The sequence below is a fragment of the Rhinoderma darwinii genome, chromosome 2, assembly GCF_050947455.1.
Source record: "Rhinoderma darwinii isolate aRhiDar2 chromosome 2, aRhiDar2.hap1, whole genome shotgun sequence".
NCBI classification, from domain to species: Eukaryota; Metazoa; Chordata; class Amphibia; order Anura; family Rhinodermatidae; genus Rhinoderma; species Rhinoderma darwinii.
The window spans coordinates 393,336,442-393,355,784 of record NC_134688.1 but is presented as its reverse complement, the minus strand read 5'-3'; the positions used below and the strand labels follow the sequence as shown (position 1 = coordinate 393,355,784).

The following is a 19,343-nucleotide window of genomic DNA, read 5'->3' as shown; positions in this document are numbered from 1 at the left end:
TCCCCCCAACAACATAGAGAGTTCCGCAGGAAGAATGGTCTCTGCTTCTACTGTGGGGATGACAAGCATCAAGTGAACAACTGTCCTAGGCGTAAGAATAAGCAGCCGGAAAACTTCCACGCCTAAGTGATCATCGGGGAGGTCACTTGGGCGCACAGGTATTTCCCGTAAATATGAAACCTAATAAAATCTTGCTTCCCTTTCAGGTCTCTTTTGGTGGTAGGTCTGCTACCGGCAGTGCCTTCGTGGATTCAGGGTCTTCTGCTAATATTATGTCTGTGGAATTTGCTATGTCTCTAGCTATGCCATTGATTGATTTTCCTAAACCTGTCCCGGTAGTGGGACTTCACTTCTCTTGCTAATGGTTATTTTACACAGCATACCCCTGTTTTTGAACTTCTTGTTGGCTCCATGCATTTGGAGCAGTGCTCTGTACTGGTGATGCAGGGATTATCGTCCGATTTGGTTTTAGGCCTTCCCTGGTTGCAGTTGCATAATCCCACGTTTAACTGGAATCCTGGGGATCTTACCAAATTGGGTAATGAATGCATGACGTCATGTTTTTCTGTTAATTCTATTTCTCTCCCTGAGGAGGTGAACACTCTACCTGAGTTTGTTCAGGACTTCGATGATGTTTTCTCTAAAGAGGCCTCCGAAGTGTTACCTCCTCATAGAGAATACGATTGCGCAATCTATTTGGTACCAGGAGCTAAGCTCCCTAAGGGTAGGATATTTAATCTCTCTTGTCCCGAACGTGAAGCCATGAGAGAGTATATCCAGGAATGCCTGGCCAAGGGTTACATTCGCCCCTCTACTTCTCCGGTAGGTGCTGGCTTCTTCTTCGTAGGGAAGAAGGATGGTGGTCTTAGGCCATGCATTGACTACCGTAACTTGAATAAGGTCACTGTAAGCAACCAGAATCCCCTTCCTTTGATTCCTGATCTCTTTAATCAGGTTCAGGGGGCCCAATGGTTCTCTAAGTTTGATCTACGGGGGGCGTATAACCTTATCCGCATCAAAGAGGGGGATGAGTGGAAGACTGCGTTTAACACGCCTGAAGGTCATTTCGAATACCTCTTCATGCCCTTTGGGTTGTGTAATGCTCCCGCGGTCTTCCAGAATTTCATAAATTAGATTTTAACCCCTTCGCGCTCAGGTCAGTACTATTACGTCGCGCTAAGTACATCGTTCGCGCTCAGGTCAGTAATAGTACTGACCTGAGTAAACACGGCGCCATTTAATCCCGGCGCGTGCTTGAGCTGTGATAACTGCTGTTTCTGACAGCAGGCTATCACAGCTTAGTGTGCAGGGACCGATCGCGGTGGTCCCCGCCGATTAACCCCTTAGAAGCCGCGTTCAATAGCGATCGCGGCTTCTTAGGGGTTAAGCTGCCATCGCCGGCCTGCTACACGATAGCGGGCCGTGATGGCTACTATGGCAACCAGAATCCTAACAATGGACTCTGGCTATGCCATCGACGGAAGCCTAGTGGGTCCCGACAAAATCAGGACCCGCTATGCTTGCTGTCAGCGAACAGCTGACAGCTCTAATACACTGCACTACGTATGTAGTGCAGTGCATTAGAATAGCGATCAGAGCCTCCTGCCCTCATGTCCCCTAGTGGGACAAAGTAAAAAAAGTGTGAAAAAGTAAAAAAAAGTTGTGTAAAAATAAGAAAATAAAAGATTTAAAAGTAATAAAAGTAAAAGTCCCCCTTTTTCCCTTATCAGTTCTTTATTATTAATAAAAATATATAAATAAACAAATAAACTATACATAATTGGTATCGCCGCGTCCGTAACGTCCTGAACTACAAAATGATGTCGTTATTTATCCCGCGCGGTGAACGCCGTAAGAGAAAATAATAATAAACCGTACCACAATCACAATTGTTTGGTCACTGCACCTCGCAAAAAATGGAATAAAAAGAGATCAAAAAGTCGCATGTACCTAAAAATGGTACTGATCGAAACTACACTTCGTTACGCAAAAAATAAGTCCTCGCACGACTTTCCTGATGGAAAAATAAAACAGTTATGGCTCTTAGAATAAGGTAACACAAAAAATAAATTATATTTTACAAAATTTATTTTATTGTGCAAACGCCATAAGACATAAAATAAAACTATAAACATCTGGTATCGCCGTAATCGTATCGCCCCGCAGAATAAAGTGAATATGTCATTTATAGTGCACGGTGAACGCTGTAAAAAAAATTGAATAAAAAACAATAGTAAAATTGCTGTTTTTTTAGTCACCACGCCACCTAAAATTACAATAAAAACTGATCAAAAAGTCGCATGCACCCCAAGAAAACTACAATGGATTCCTCAAGGTCTCTAGTTTCCAAAAAGGGGTCACTTTTGGGGGGTTTCCTCTGTTTTAGCACCACAAGACCTCTTCAAACCGGACATGGTGCCTAATAAATTAAATTAAATTAATTAAATGTCACCTCTACTTTGCTCTAAATTCCTGTGAAACACCTAAAGGGTTAATAAACTTTTTAAATGCTGTTGTGAATACTTTGAGGGGTCTAGTTTCTGAAATGGGGTGTTTGATAAGGGTGTCTAATATATGGGCCCCTCAAAGCAACTTCAGAACTGAACTGTAACCTAAAAACTAAAATAAAAATGAGGCAATACTTCGCTTCTTACATTATACTCATAATGAGCCGTACCCACCCCGAGATGACCCCAGTTTTGACCGTTTGTATAAACGGAGACCCCTATTAGACCATTTCAGTGCCCGGTTTTCCCAGCATTCACCCCCGAGAAGTGTATTTCTATAGATGAATCCCTGGTACATTTGAAAGGGAGGCTTCAATTCCGCGAGTACCTGCCGGGTAAGAGGGCAAGGTATGGCGTGAAGATGTATAAGCTGTGCGAGAGTGCATCAGGGTATACCTACAAATTTAGGATATATAAAGGGAAGGACACCAGTACTCAGCCCCCAGAATGCCCCCCCTTACTGGGAGTTAATACAAAAATTGTGTGGGATTTGGTGCACCCACTGCTGGACCAGGGTTACCACCTCTACCTGGATAATTTTTATACCAGCGTCCCACTCTTCAACTGCCTCGCTTCCAGAAGTCCTGCGGCATGCGGCACTGCTAGAAGAAACCTGAGAGGCCTCTCTAAGACTCTGCTTGGGCAAACACTCAGAAGGGGTGAGAGCAGTGCACAATCTAGCAGCAACATATTGTGTGTCAAGTACAAGACCAGGGAGATGCCACACCAGTACCCATGTACCTGTACGAGGTACCAGTACAGGGACCCCCAAACTGGACTGCATCCTGGACTACAATAGGTACATGGGAGGGGTGGACTTGTCAGATCAAGTCCTGAAGCCTTACAGTACTTCTGGAAGCGGGGCCACAGGCATCGTACCAGGGCAACACTTTTTAGGAGAAGTTCCCCAAACTGGCAAGAAGGGAAAAAGTCAAAAGAGGTGCAGAGTCTGCTATAAGAGGGGGATAAGGAAGGACACAATATATCAATGTGACGTGTGTCCCAAAAAACCAGAGCTCTGTATGAAAGAGTGTTTTAAAATGTATCATCCATCCCTTTATTTTTAATTTACCCCAGTTTTACTCGCTCTGATCCACTTCGCACAGCTTACCCCTCCTCATCTTTCCCCTCTGAGCCCTGCTGTGTGCCCAGGCAGCTGATAACAGCCACATGTAGGGTATTGCCGTACCCGGGAGAGCCAACATTACAGTTTATGAGGTGTATATCTCCGGTGGCGCATGCTGGGCACAATATATCGGACACTGAATTGGCATATATGTATAGAAAATTGCAAATTTCACTCTGCACCAACTGCTGCACATTATCTTTTACACAATACCTGTGGGGTCAAAATGCTCACTACACCTCTAGATGAATGCCTTAAGGGGTGTAGATTTTAAAACAGGGTCACTTCTTGGGGGTTTCAACTGTACTGGTACCTTAGGGGCTTCTGCGTACAAGACTTAGCACCAGAAAAGCTCCAGTAGGCCAAATGGTGGTCCTTTCCTTCTGAGCCCTGCCGTGTGCCCAGGCAGCTAATAACAGCCACATGTAGGGTATTGCCGTACCCGGGAGAGCCCACATTACAGTTTATGGGGTGTATGTCTACGGTGGCACATGCTGGGCACAATATATCGGACACTGACATGGCATATATATAGAAAATTGCAAATCTCACTCTGCACCATCTGCTGCGCATTATCTTTTACACAATACCTGTGGGGTCAAAATGCTCACTACACCTCTAGATGAATTCCTTAAGGGGTGTCGTTTTTAAAACGGGGTCACTTCTCGGGGGTTTCAACTGTACTGATACCTCAGGGGCTTCTGCACACACGACTTAGCACCAGAAAATTCCCAGTAGGCCACATGGTGGTCCTTTCCTTCTGAGCCCTCCCATGGGCCCAAACTGCAGTTTATCACCACAAATAGGGTATTACCACACTCAGGACAAATTGGGCAACAAAATGCGGTATTTTATTCCTTGTGAAAATAAGAAATTTTGAGCCAAAACTACCTCTTATTGGAAAACATTACATTTTTTTGAATTCACAGCCCAATTCAAATAAATTCTGTGAAAAAACTGTGTAGTCTAAATGGTCACAACACCCATAAATGAATTCCTTGAGGGGTGTAGTTTCAAAAATGGGGTCACTTCTGGTGGGTTTCCATTGCTTTGATACCTTTGGAGCTCTGCAAATGCGACATGGCACCCGAAAACAAATCCAGCAAAATCTGGGCTCCAAAGAACACATAGCGCTCCTTTCCTTCTAATACCTCCCATGGGCCCAAACGGCAGTTTATGGCCACAAATAGGGTATTGCCGCACTCAGGACAAATTTGGCAACAAAATGGGGTATTTTATTCGTTGTGAAAATAAGACATTTTGAGCCAAAATTACATCTTATTGGAAAAAAGTTTTTTTTTTTAAATTCACAGCCCAATTAAAATAAGTTCTGTGAAAAAACTGTGGGGTCTAAATGGTCACAACACCCATAAATAAATTCCTTGAGGGGTTTTGTTTCCAAAATGGGGTCAATTTTGGTGGGTTTCCATTGCTTTGATACCTCTGAGGCTCTGCAAATGCGACATGGCACCCGAAAACCAATCCAGCAAAATCTGGACTCCTAAGAACACATAGCGCTCCTTTCCTTCTGAGGCCTCCCATGGGCCCAAACAGCAGTTTATCACCACAAATGGGGTATTGCCGCACTCAGGACAAATTGGGCAACAAAATGGGGCATTTTGTTCCCTGTGAAAATAAGAAATTCTGATCAAAAATGACATCTTATTGGAAAAATTGTCATTCTTTTAATTTCACAGCCCAATTCAAATACGCGCTGTGAAAAAACTACGGGGTCAAAATGGTAACAATAACCATAAATTAATTCCTTGAGGGGTGCAGTTTCCAAAATGGGGTCAGTTTTGGGGGATTCCTACAGTTTTGGCACCTCAACACCTCTCCAAACCTGGCATGCTGCCTAAAATATATGCTAATAAAAAAGCACCACCAAAAGGCACTAGGTGCTTCTTTGCTTCTGGGGCTTGTGTTTTAGTCCACGAGCGCTCTAGAGCCACATGTGGGACATTTCTAAAAACTGAAGAATCTGGACAATACATATTTAGTTGTGTTTCTCTGGTAAAACCTTCTTTGTTACAGAAAAAAATAGAATAAAATTGAAATTCAGAAAGAAAAATGAAATTTGCAAATTTCACCTCCACTTTGCTTTAATTCCTGTGAAATGCCTGAAGGGTTAAAAAAACTTTCTAAATGCTGTTTTGAATACTTTGAGGGGTCTAGTTTTTAAAATGGGGTGCTTTATGGGGGTTTCTAATACATAGGCCCCTCAAAGCCTCTTCAGAACTGAACAGGTACCTTAAAAAAAAGGCTTTTGAAATTTTCTTAAAAATATGAGAAATTGCTGTTTATGTTCTAAGCCTTGTAACGTCCAAGAAAAATAAAATAATGTTCAAAAAACGATGCCAATCTAAAGTAGACATATGGGAAATGTGAACTAGTAACTATTTTGGGTGGTATAACCGTCTGTTTTTCAAGCAGATGCATTTAAATTCTGAAAAATTCTATTTTTTCTAAATTTTCTCTAAATTTTGCAATTTTTCTCAAATAAAGACTGAATATATCGACCAAATTTTACCACGAACATGAAGCCCAAAGTGTCACGAGAAAACAATCTCGGAATCGCTTGGATAGGTTTAAGCATTGCGACGTTATTACCACATAAAGTGAAATATGTCAGATTTGAAAATTGGGCTCTGAGCCTTAAGGCCCAAACTAGGCTGCGTCCTTAAGGGGTTAAGAGACTACCTGGGGGTTTTTCTTGTAGTGTACCTTGATGACATACTTGTGTTTTCCAAGGACTGGTCCTCCCACATTGAGCATGTCAGGAAGGTGCTCCAGGCCCTTCGGGAAAACAAACTGTTTGCTAAGACCGAAAAATGTGTGTTTGGGGTGCAGGAGTTACCATTTCTGGGTCAAATCCTCACTCCTCATGAATTCCGCATGGACACCACCAAGGTCCAGGCTGTGGCGGAATGGGTCCAACCTGCCTCCCTGAAGGCGTTACAGTGCTTCCTGGGGTTCGCTAATTATTACAGGAGATTTATTGCTAACTTCTCGGTCATCGCTAAGCCTCTTACGGATCTAGCTCGCAAAGGTGCTGATCTCCTCCACTGGCCTCCTGAGGCTGTCCAGGCTTTTGAGGTCCTTAAGAAGTGCTTTATCTCGGCCCCAGTGCTGGTTCAGCCCAACCAAATGGAGGCATTCATCGTGGAGGTTGACGCCTCCGAGGTGGGAGTGGGTGCTGTCTTGTCCCAGGGTACCAGGTCCCTCACCCATCTCCGTCCCTGTGCCTACTTCTCCAGGAAGTTTTCGCCCACTGAGAGTAACTATGATATTGGCAACCGCGAACTCTTAGCCATTAAATGGGCATTTGAAGAGTGGCGCCACTTCCTGGAGGGGGCTAGGCACCAGGTAACGGTCCTTACCGACCACAAGAATCTGGTTTTCCTAGAATCTGCCCGGAGGCTAAACCCGAGACAAGCTCGATGGGCGTTATTTTTTACCAGATTCAACTTTTTGGTCACCTATAGGGCTGGGTCTAAAAATATTAAGGCTGATGCACTGTCGCGTAGCTTCATGGCCAGCCCTCCTTCGGAGGATGATCCTGCTTGTGTTTTGCCTCCAGGTATAATCATTTCCTCTATTGATTCTGATTTAGTCTCTGAAATTGCGGCTGATCAAGGTTCAGCTCCCGGGAACCTTCCTGAGAACAAGCTGTTTGTTCCCCTGCAATTCCGGCTAAGGGTACTTAGGGAAAATCATGACTCTGCACTATCTGGCCATCCAGGCATCCTGGGTACCAAGCACCTCATTGCCAGAAACTACTGGTGGCCTGGGTTGCTTAAAGACATTAAGGCCTACGTTGCCACTTGTGAAGTTTGTGATAGGTCCAAGACTCCCAGGTCCCAGCGGGCTTACTATGTTCTTTGCCCATTCCCCAGAGACCTTGGACCCATATCTCCATGGATTTTATCACCGATTTGCCTCCATCTCAAGGCAAGTCGGTGGTGTGGGTTGTAGTAGACCGCTTCAGTAAGATCTGCCACTTTGTGCCCCTCAAGAAACTACCCAATGCTAAGACGTTAGCTACCTTGTTTGTCAAACACATCCTGCGTCTCCATGGGGTTCCTGTCAATATTGTTTCTGACAGAGGGGTACAATTTGTTTCATTGTTTTGGAGAGCCTTCTGTAAAAAGTTGGAGATTGATCTGTCCTTCTCCTCGGCTTTCCATCCTGAAACTAATGGTCAAACGGAGAGGACTAATCAGTCTCTAGAACAATATTTAAGGTGTTTTATCTCTGACTGTCAACATGATTGGGTCTCATTCATTCCCCTCGCCGAATTTTCCCTTAATAACTGGGTCAGTAACTCATCAGTGGTCTCCCCCTTTTTCTGTAATTTTGGGTTTAATCCACGGTTCTCCTCTGTTTCACTTGGTAGTTCCAACAATCCCGAGGTAGATGTCGTTCATCAGGAACTGTGCACAGTCTGGGCCCAGGTTCAGAAGAACCTAGAGGCGTCCCAGAGCATACAAAAGACTCAGGCAGATAGAAGACGTTCTGCTAACCCCTTGTTTGTGGTCGGGGATCTGGTGTGGCTATCTTCAAAGAATTTGCGCCTTAAAGTCCCGTCCAAGAAGTTTGCTCCCCGGTTTATAGGGCCGTACAAGGTCATTGAGGTCCTTAACCCTGTCTCCTTCTGACTGGAGTTGCCCCCGTCTTTTCGAGTACACGACATGTTTCATGCCTCCCTCCTTAAACGCTGCTCCCCGTCCTTGGCTCCCTCGAGGAAACCTCTGGTCCCTGTTCTCACACCTGAGGGGGTAGAATTCGAGGTGGTCAAGATTGTGGACAGCAGGAGGGTCCAAGGCTCCCTCCAGTACCTGGTCCATTGGAGAGGATACGGGCCTGAGGAGAGGACTTGGGTACCCGCCCGGGATGTTCACGCTGGGGTATTGCTCAGGAGGTTCCACCTTAGTTTCCCCAATAAACCAGGTCCACCTAGAAAGGGTCCGGTGGCCCCTCTTAAAAGGGGGGTACTGTAAAGGATCTGCCAGACACAGCTTCCGTGTCGACGCCCGTGGGTAATCAGTCGGCACCTGCTCCTATGTCTGTGAGACTGACTCCATCTTCCACCACTCAGGATGGCAGGCTTAGGAGTGGGAGAGCCTATCACAGCCTGGCCAGACGGAGCTAGCTCCCGCCCACTGTCTATTTATACCTGCCTTTCCTGTTCCTCTTTTGCCTGTGATTCTGCTCTGCTTGTTTCCTTGCTCTGCTGCTGCTGCTTGAACTACTGATCCTCTGCTTGTTTTTGACCTTGGCTTACTGACCACTCTCCTGCTTAGCGTTTTTGTACCTCGTGCACTCCTGGTTTGACTCGACTCGTTCACTCCTCTCGCTGCTCACAGAGTCTCCGTGGGCAGCTGCCCCGTTTCCCTAGCTTCTGTGTACCCTTGTCTGTTTGTCTGTTGTGCACTTACTGAGCGTAGGGACTGTCGCCCAGTTGTACCCCGTCGCCTAGGATGGGTCGTTGCAAGTAGGCAGGGACTGAGTGTGGGGTAGATTAGGGCTCACCTGTCTGTCTCCCTACCCCAGCCATTACAATAGTACAGAGGAAGAAAAAGCAGGATAATATCTAAAATTCAAGCTGGTGTCTGATCAGAATCGGACAGGAGGCTGGACGGCAGGGAAGTGTGTACAATATACATAAAATAAGTCTAGAGCTTGATAGAAAAAAAATGAGGGGAAACATATCTAAAGGAAAACTTTTAGAATATCTCCCTACTCAGCAGTTTGGGAGTTTATTGTTGTTTTAATGAATAATAATGGGAAATTCAGCTCTTTATTTTGGATCAAATAGATGTAGTTAAATTAGATTCACATACAACAATAGTACAGAACCATTACAGGCCAATAAAAAAATTTTTACTGGCCCCATGGGGTTAAACAATGCATTTTTTTTTGCTTTTCAACATGACTAAAAATGAATAAACTTGGCAGCTCTGACAGTAAGGCCCTGTCTACACTCAAAAAGAGAGAGCAATAGCACATCACAGTCCAAAAAACCTGGAAAATAGTTTTCAGAAATATATCCACACGGTGCAACCAGTGTCGGACTGTAGCTACTCCAACTCCTCTAAAAGTCACAAATCAAAGTAGATCTGCAGCACACGTTCTTAGAGTATCAAAAGCAAAACCTTTGGATACTCTCAAAAGATGCACGTCTGTTGCGGTCTCCTTGGATTTTCCCTGTCTACACTGGCATCATGACAATTTTTAGTAGATCCATGATGAATATGATAACTGTGTTATGATCCATCTTGGTCCATTATGATCCAACTGATCCACATGATCCGTTAGAATACTTTTTTTTTACTGCAATTGACTTATACCAGGTTTATCAGGTTTCTGTAAGTTATCCAGAATAGTGCCGTATGCTACGCTATTCTGACCATCAAAAAGTGACAGCCTTAGGCTCTGTTCAGATTAACATAATGGTTTCTGCTCATAATGTTCATGACTGGATCCGATTTTTAAAAGATACAAATTATTCCTGATAAAACCCATTTGCTTATAATGTGGTCCTTCAAGTTTCTATTGGGGTTCCAATTTTTTGGGACGGCAAGAATAGTACTACGTGTCCAAAAATACAGAAAAAATACTAAACAAAAAAAAACCCTGACAGAAAGTAGATAGTTACAGCGTGAACAGACCCTTAGGCCATGTTCACACGTGGCAGAATTTTCCCGCTGCAAATGTTGGTGCAGATTTGGCGAAATTATGCAACGAATCTGCAGCAACATTTGCATATTTGACAGGTAATTCAGATGTTGCAGATATCACAGCGGACTTGGCCCAGATTTCAGTTTTTGCATTGCAAAGGCCGATATCCGCAGTGAAATTCCTGCTGCTTTTCCGCAAAATAATGTGCATGCTGCGGAGGGAAAATTCTGCACCGCAGCCTAATTTCCGCACAATTATTTAATGCTGTTCAGGTATCCATGAGTTTTTGTTGGTCAAAATAGCATTGCATTGTGCACTATTCTATCCAGTAAATTAAAATATAACTGACCATGTTAATTTGGTAAAAAAAAATCCTTACATTAAATGGAATATAACACATCATAATGGACAGGGGCGTAACTAGGAAAGAGTGGGCCCCATAGCAAACTTTTGCCGGGGCCCCCACCCCGGTGCCACAAGCAGCCCCCCTTATAAATAGTGCCCCCTGTAGAATGTGCCATACAGCCCCCCTGCAGACAGTGCTATGTAGCCCCGCCTATAGACAGTGTCACACCCCATTTGTAGGTAGTGCCCCCACCTCCCCCTTGTAGATAGTGCAATACAGCCCCCCTGTTGATATTGCCAGAAAGCCCCCACTGTATATAGCGCTATACAGCTCCCACTGTATATAGTGCCACACAGCCCCCCCCTTAGTAGAAAGTGTAGCACAGCCCCCCCTTAGTAGAAAGTGCCACACACAGACCCCTGTAGATTGCGCCACACTCAGCTCCCTGTAGATAGAGCCACAGCCCTCCCCCTTGTAAATAGTGCCATACAGTTCCCCCATGTGTATAGTGCCAAACAGCCCCCCCCCCTTGTGTATAGTGCCACAAGGCAATGGCGCATCCGAGAAAGTTGTATCAGCCAGGGAGATGTCACTCAAACATGGAAAGGTGGGTTTGGAGGCAGGACTATGTGACTCTTCAGGATAGCGGCACTGCCCCATGAACCTCTAATGAGTAATTAGCATATAGTGTGCGTCGTTTTAAAAGTGGATTTTAAGAATTTTGCTGCATCTGAAAAAAACATACAAGGGAATGTTTGGAAATATTGTCAGGTCATGTATTACCGCATGGTGGCGGTTCAAGGGGTTAAAACTACCTGACAGATTCCCATTAAATATACAATGAATTGAGAACAATACCATCTGCCCTGCAATTGTGTTATTATAAATATATCCTATATAAACTACAGATCCAGAACCAAGCTCTGACATATATACAGTACCACAACCAAGCTCAGTACATAAATACAATGCCACAACAAAGATCAGTACATAAATACAGCACTAGAACCAAGCTAAGTGCATATAGACAGCACCAGAACCAAGCTCAGTACATAAATACATCCCCAGAACCAAGCTTAGTACATATATACACAGAACCAAAACCAATCTCATACGTATATACAGCACCAGAACCAAGCTCAGTACTTACATACAGCATCAGAACCAAGATCAGTACATATATACAACACCAGGACAAATACAGCTCAATTTAGTGCAACCCCTGCCGTATAGGTTTGTACGGCGTAAAACTACAGCTCCCAGCATGGCCCGAACAATGGTGAGGATATGCAGGGAGATGCTGTTTCACAAAAATAAATCATATCATAATCATCTCGCTGCAGAGCATACAGTGACTACAGTGATGATTAGGGGCAGAATAAACATTTACATTAAGTGACTCACCGGTGACGTCTCAGATTCTAGTTATTTTCGTCTCCCTCCGATCCAGACAGCTATGATGAATTTCTACCGGCCATGACCCATTTCTGCAGTTTTCCGCTCAGATGTCTTCAGCTTCTCACTTTTAAAACATTTCTGCACCTATAAAAAAAGTTAAAACTCTCAAAACCTCTTGCACCTCTAACTATAGTAGCGCCATATACTGATTATAATAGTACCATACACTGTCACAGACACACACACACACACACACACACACACACACACACACACACACACACAGTGCCCCATGTAGATAGTGAACCCCATAGCCACTGTGCTGCCCTACATATAGCTTCCCCTATAGGTAGTGCTTCATGTATAGCCCACCTCTGTAGACAGTGCCCTACATATAACCACCCTGTTGCTAATACCCCACAGGTAACCCACCCCTGTATATAGTGTCCCACATATAGCCCATCCCTATAGAAAGTGCCCTAAAAAATATCTCCCCTATAGATAGTGCTCTTCATATAGCCCACCCCTGTATAATGTCTCACATAAAGCTCCCCCTCTGTATAGTGACCCACATATAGACCACCCTGTAGATAGTGCCCCACATATAGACCCCCCTGTATATAGTGGCCCACATCCCCACATATAGACCCCCCCTGTAGATTGTGTCCCACATCCCCACATACAGATCACCCCTGTAGCTAGTGTCCCACATCCCCACATATAGACCCCCCTGTATATGGTGACCCACATATAGATGGCCCCCCTGTATATAGAGCCCTCACTATAGATAATGTCATTAACAGTTTTATGAGAGAAAAAAAACAAAAAAACTTTACATTCTCACATGATCCCGTTCCTGTTCGCTGGCGAGGCAGATCTGCTCTCTTCTGAGCAGGTCTGCAGGAGCTGAACGAGCGTCGTTCACTGACACTGATTGGCGGGCCAGAATTACTTGACCCGTCAATCTGGGCCTTTCAAGCATGGAAGCAGCGCGATGACGTCATCGCGCCGTTAGCCAATCAGCGTCATTGTAAGGCCATTCAGCGCTAGTGCATATATTTGGCTGTCGCTAACACCGGGGCCCCCTGCGGTGCTAGCGACGCCTACAGGCATGAGAGGGCTTGTGTCGCCCGGCCCATACTTGTTGGAGGGTCGGTGGCTCGGCCCCATAGTAGCGGCGGTACTGCTGTAGCAGCCATAACGGCTGCTAGCGGCACCACTGGGCATATGGGGGGCGTGTCGGCTGGTGGCACGGGCCCCCTCAAGCCGCGGGCCCCGTAGTAGCCGCTACGGCTGCTACCGCGGTAGTTACGCCACTGATAATGGATCCATCATATTATCAAGTATCATCATATCATATCATGAATCCTGTTTAAATGGAAGCCATGACGCCAATGTGAATAGAGCCTGGATGTAATAAATAAGAAAGTAAAAGGTAATATATTAACAACTGAAGCAAATAGCCAAAGTGATTGTAAAGACCAAACTGACGGTTCTAAGGGTATGTGCACACGAGAAGTGGCTTTTACGTCTGAAAAGACAGACTGTTTTCAGGAGAAAACAGCTGCGTCGTTTCAGACGTAAAAGCTCCTCCTCGCATTATGCAAGGCGTCTTTGACGCCCGTAATCTTGAGCTGCTCTTCATTGACTTCAATGAAGAATGGCTCAAATTACGTTGCAAAGAAGTGTCCTGCACTTCTTTGCCGAGGCAGTCAATTTACGCGTCGTCGTTTGACAGCTGTCAAACGACGACGCGTAAATGACAGGTCGTCGGCACAGTACGTCGGCAAACCCATTCAAATGAATGGGCAGATGTTTGCCGACGTATTGTAGCCATATTTTCAGACGTAAAACGAGGCATAATACGCCTCGTTTACGTCTGAAAATAGGTCGTGTGAACCCAGCCTTAGACTACCAACCAAATTATTCTTTTTTATATTTTGACAACTTAAGAAAATACAGTATGAGTTTCCCCTTAATACGCAATATTCCTTTATTTTATGCATTTGGTTCTTTCAATTTATAGAAAAATATCTTACATACTGTATTTTGTTATGAACGACATAACTGAAGAAATTATCATGCTGACAAATAAGTGCGGAAACATTACTTTGGATTTAGTATCCTGGGGCACTGTATTCATTTACTCTGTATTTCATCCATCATTTATATCTCTAGTATATGCCGTATATATCCAGTCAAATTGATTGTAGTAATGCTCACAGAATGAGTGTCAGCAATGAAATATTGCGCTGATTTGTAATACACAAGTAATAAAGCCTGGGAAAAAGTAAAGATGAATAATAGATCAACTAGACTTGTCATACATATTAACATTTAAGTGAGAATGCAATTCCTGTAGTAACTGTACAATGCATCTTAATTAAATTTATGTGAAGCCTTAATGTCAGTTGTGGAGAAGCGGGAAGGTGGAGAAAAACAAAGTTGGTTTGTAGAGAAATCATAAAGTAGATTCTGGACAACTCCCAAATACATAATAGGATTTTGTAGCTAAACTTTAAAAGAAATGACATGCATTTTCAAAATGTAAGATATACAGTAGTATTTTCACTTGCATACACTAGCCAACATGTATCAAGCAGAGTTTGGCAGACTGTGGTGTACACTGCACCACCAAAACACGCAATTAATGACATTCAACATTTTAGTGGGGAAATTTGAAACTTTTCTCGTTGCTCGTCAAAAATATTGAGCGACAAGAATATTGGGCAGGGTCTTTTAAAGGAGCCAAATTTACTGTGTTATGTGGAAAAGGGTGCAATGACACAATTTTTTTTTTTAGCAAATCTACACCTCTTCATTGCAGACAGAGATTTAATTTACCCTATTAAAAATATGCCTTTTAAAGTGCTTGTCTCCTTTAGGCTTCCCTCACACCCACTTTTTATGTGTGGCCTTTGTTTTCACTAAAAAAATCATCTTAAAAAAAAACTTCAAGTTTTTTTGTAAAATGGTACATGCATTTTTTATGGCATTTTTGGTGGATTTTTTTGGCGAATAGTGTGTTTTAATACCTGCGTTTTTTTAGATGGTGTTTCTCACTTTGCGAATCATTTGATATGTGATGCAAACATTCCGCTTTGCAGCACATAATTTATTTTCCAAAAACACTCTAAAATAATGGCAAAAAAAGACCCACACATATTGACACATTTTTTTTGAAGAGGCAAAACAGAAAACGATGGAGGTCGATAAAAAAAAATCCCACTAAATGCTGGAAAAAACACTAATGCCAGCCTTGCTGTAATTTTGTAAAAACGTCACTAAACAAAAAAACACAAAACAAATTTAAAAAATGTTTACAAAAAACCCCACAATGTTTGTATTACATTTAATAATTCCCTATTGACTTCAAGCTAACATCTGGCTGCAGTTTTTTTTGCTGCAATAAAGCAGCAAAAAACAACCACAAAAAAGGTGGCGCTTGTCCTAAAAATGCTGCACGTAAAGGCACCCTGACTTAGACAATTAGGGCATGTTCAGACATTGCGGAATTGTTCCGCTGAAAATGTTGGTGCAGATTTGGGGCAATTACGCAAGGAATCTGCACCAACATTTGCATATTTGACAGGTAGTTCAGACATTGCAGATATCACTGCGGACATGCCACGGTTTTCAGTTTTTGCATTGCAAAGGCTGAAATCCACAGTGAAATTCCGCTTCTTCTCCGCAATGGAAAGTGCATGCTGGGGAGGGAAAAATCTTCACCGCAGCCTAATTTCCGCAAAGTCATTTTCTGCAACATCTGAACTAACTTTCCTAAAAATGAATAGAAAGAAATGAAAAAAACGGCCACTGCAGAGTTCCACTGCGGACTATCCGCAGCGGAATTCAACAGCAATTCCGCCACGTCTGAATGTGCCCTTACGTGTTGAAAGCACCAGTCTGGTAAATGCCAGTCTTGTAGGCCTTAGTTTTCAACATTGACTGCCCGTTCTACAACTCAAACATTGACCTGTAACTAATAAAATGCACATACTGTTTTCTTCTATTGTAGAACTGATGTACACAGTTGAACTTGCTGGAGGGCTTGGAGCCATACTTCTGCTACTTGTATGTCTGGTCACCGTCTACAAGTGCTACAAGATAGAACTTATGCTTTTCTACAGAAATCACTTTGGTGCCGAAGAACTTGACGGAGGTAAGGCAATTTACTTAAATTTTATGTCTAAAGACCAATAGACAAGAATATGTACATATAGAGGTCTTTTAAAAAAAAGTGAGAACGGACTCCATCAGAGTACAAGAACAGAAAATATTGCCACAGGGACACAGGTAGAAAAGCTTTACCTCTGAAAACTGAGAGGAATTAAACATATATTTTCTAAGTTTTCGAAACAAACCATATAAATTGCTTTCAGCTGATGATATTGTTGACTGGATCCTAAAAAAAAAGTTTACAAAAGTAAAGTTATTTAGAAATATGTCCTGTTAAATCATATCATTCATTTCCATTTAAAATATATCAAACCAGGTTTAGGTCGTAGTGCCGTTGATGTTACAGTCTTCAGTTCCACTATTCTGGGCCAAGTTCATATCAGTTATCTTTCTATTTCTTTGGCATATATTTAAAGGCAACATAGCATGCTCAGAATTTCGGCCCTGAAAACACAACTAAATAAAAAAAAATATGATAATTCAAAATTTGTTGAAACTGAAATAGGTGAATGATGGACTGCAACTGTTGCCTGAGGCTGAGGTCAGGAAAAAGTGTATGTGTTTGCTTGGCCAGTACTCTATATAAGCTGAGCCCTCGGGACAGGAAAGAGTTAAAGACTATGCACGCTTTTGAAATAGTTTTTTTTAATAAAAATGTCTATAAGTCTGTTTGGTGCAACTTTTTGAGATACAGCTTCTTTGTGTCCTGTATACAGAGCAGCTGTATCTTGTGCTGAAACCTGTATGTGTCAGGTCAGCGGCACTGACAGGTTGAGTGACAGCTGGTCCTGCATGTCTCTGACACGCAGGATTCAACTGTTACCGATCATATCTAAGTTAATAACTTAGATGTGACCAATAACAGGTGGATCACGCAGGATCCGCTGTCACTGAACCCGACAGTGCCGCTGACTTGATGCATACAGTTCTCAGCGCAAGATACAGCTGCTCTGTATACAGAATACAAAGCAGCTGTATCTCAAAAAGTAAAAATAATTTTTAATAAAAAGTATTTAGAAAGTTGTTCCAAGCATAATGATAGACATTTTTATTTAAAAAATAAAATAAAAAAAATAAACGATATCAAAGGCGTAAATAGCCTTTTAAACAAAATTCAAACGAGGTCAAAAAGCCTAATAAAATAACTACCTGTCTGCATGATTTTAACTTTGAGGGAAAAAGTGGCCTTGGCATTAATATTAATAAAATAAATGGCCTTAAAGGGGTCGGACAATAACCTTTCCAGAGAGAAAAGTAGAGGATCAGATCATAACACAGAGATTTTCAACATATCAGATAATCTCTATGTGAAGCCTCTCATCCAATCATATTGTTTTAGCTTATATTTACAATTTTGAATTTTAGAAACAAGTATCTGATACAAAACTTTCAATAATTACATAGATTGTAATATTCAGGAACAGCTGGAAAAACATGATAAGCAATCTACGTATAATATATTTTTTTTTAACTTAAACGGCTTTCCTTAGTAATATCTGTGCCACACTGTTCTTGTAAGAAATATAAGTATTGCACCTACAACAAAAACTATGATAATGTTTTTTCATTTTCCACCAACTGGGTTGATGTATTCCTATTTTCAATTAAAATGCGAACATTGTTCTGGTCCTCTCTCTGTATTCTTAAAGGGTACTAAACAATTAACAGCACGACAATGTCTTATGTTTTACTGATTGTTTATGTTCCTAAACGGGTTGTACGGAAAAAGGCAGGGAAAACAAAGAAAAAAAAGGAGGAATGATTCAGTCTGCAGCAAAGTGCCTAGTGTAAAAGGATTTAATGTATGTATTCATTATTATATTTGTCAGTATAAAATAAAAGACTATTAAAAAGTTAGATTACTACTTGTACCCCCAGGATAGATTTGTAGGTTTCAATTATTTGCTTGTTCTTTATAAAAATCAGCTCTTTGTAATAACAAAAGTCTGGAAATAGCTTCTGAATGTTGAACATTGTATTCTTTTCTAAAGATGCAGCAGAATATCGATATGATCAGCTGTAACCTAAGAGACTCATTTAATCTTTCCCTCAACGACTGTGTCCTTTGTTCCCTGTCATTCCTGTTACATATATATATATATATATATATATATATATATATATATATATATATATATATATATATATATACACAGTGAAGGAAATAAGTATTTGATCCCTTGCTGATTTTGTAAGTTTGCCCACTGTCAAAGACATGAACAGTCTAGAATTTTTAGGCTAGGTTAATTTTACCAGTGAGAGATAGATTATATTAAAAAAAAAACAGAAAATCACATTGTCAAAATTATATATATTTATTTGCATTGTGCACAGAGAAATAAGTATTTGATCCCTTTGGCAAACAAGACTTAATTCTTGGTGGCAAAACCCTTGTTGGCAAGCACAGCTGTCAGATGTTTTTTGTAGTTGATGATGAGGTTTGCACACATGTTAGATGGAATTTTGGCCCACTCCTCTTTTGCAGATCATCTGTAAATCATTAAGATTTCGAGGCTGTCGCTTGGCAACTCGGATCTTCAGCTCCCTCCATAAGTTTTCGATGGGATTAAGGTCTGGAGACTGGCTAGGCCACTCCATGACCTTAATGTGCTTCTTTTTGAGCCAGTCCTTTGTTGCCTTGGCTGTATGTTTCGGGTCATTGTCGTGCTGGAAGACCCAGCCACGAGCCATTTTTAATGTCCTGGAGGAGGGAAGGAGGTTGTCACTCAGGATTTGACGGTACATGGCTCCATCCATTCTCCCATTGATGCGGTGAAGTAGTCCTGTGCCCTTAGCAGAGAAACACACCAAAAACATAATGTTTCCACCTCCATGCTTGACAGTGGGGACGGTGTTCTTTGGGTCATAGGCAGCATTTCTCTTCCTCCAAACACGGCGAGTTGAGTTAATGCCAAAGAGCTGAATTTTAGTCTCATCTGACCACAGCACCTACTCCCAATCACTCTCAGAATCATCCAGATGTTCATTTGCAAACTTCAGATGGGCCTGTACATGTGCCTTCTTGAGCAGGGGGACCTTGCGGGCACTGCAGGATTTTAATCCATTATGGCGTAATGTGTTACCAATGGTTTTCTTGGTGACTGTG

General features: G+C 42.4%; 1 protein-coding gene across 1 annotated transcript in view; it reads left to right on the top strand.

The window, feature by feature from the left end:
- Nucleotides 1-19,343, top strand: part of IL1RAPL1 (interleukin 1 receptor accessory protein like 1) — a 1,275,811-nt gene that overhangs the window by 1,247,167 nt on the left and 9,301 nt on the right. The window contains exon 9 of the mRNA XM_075854004.1: nt 16,077-16,220. Coding sequence (XP_075710119.1) covers nt 16,077-16,220 — 144 coding nt within the window. The remainder of the gene's footprint in view (nt 1-16,076; nt 16,221-19,343) is intronic.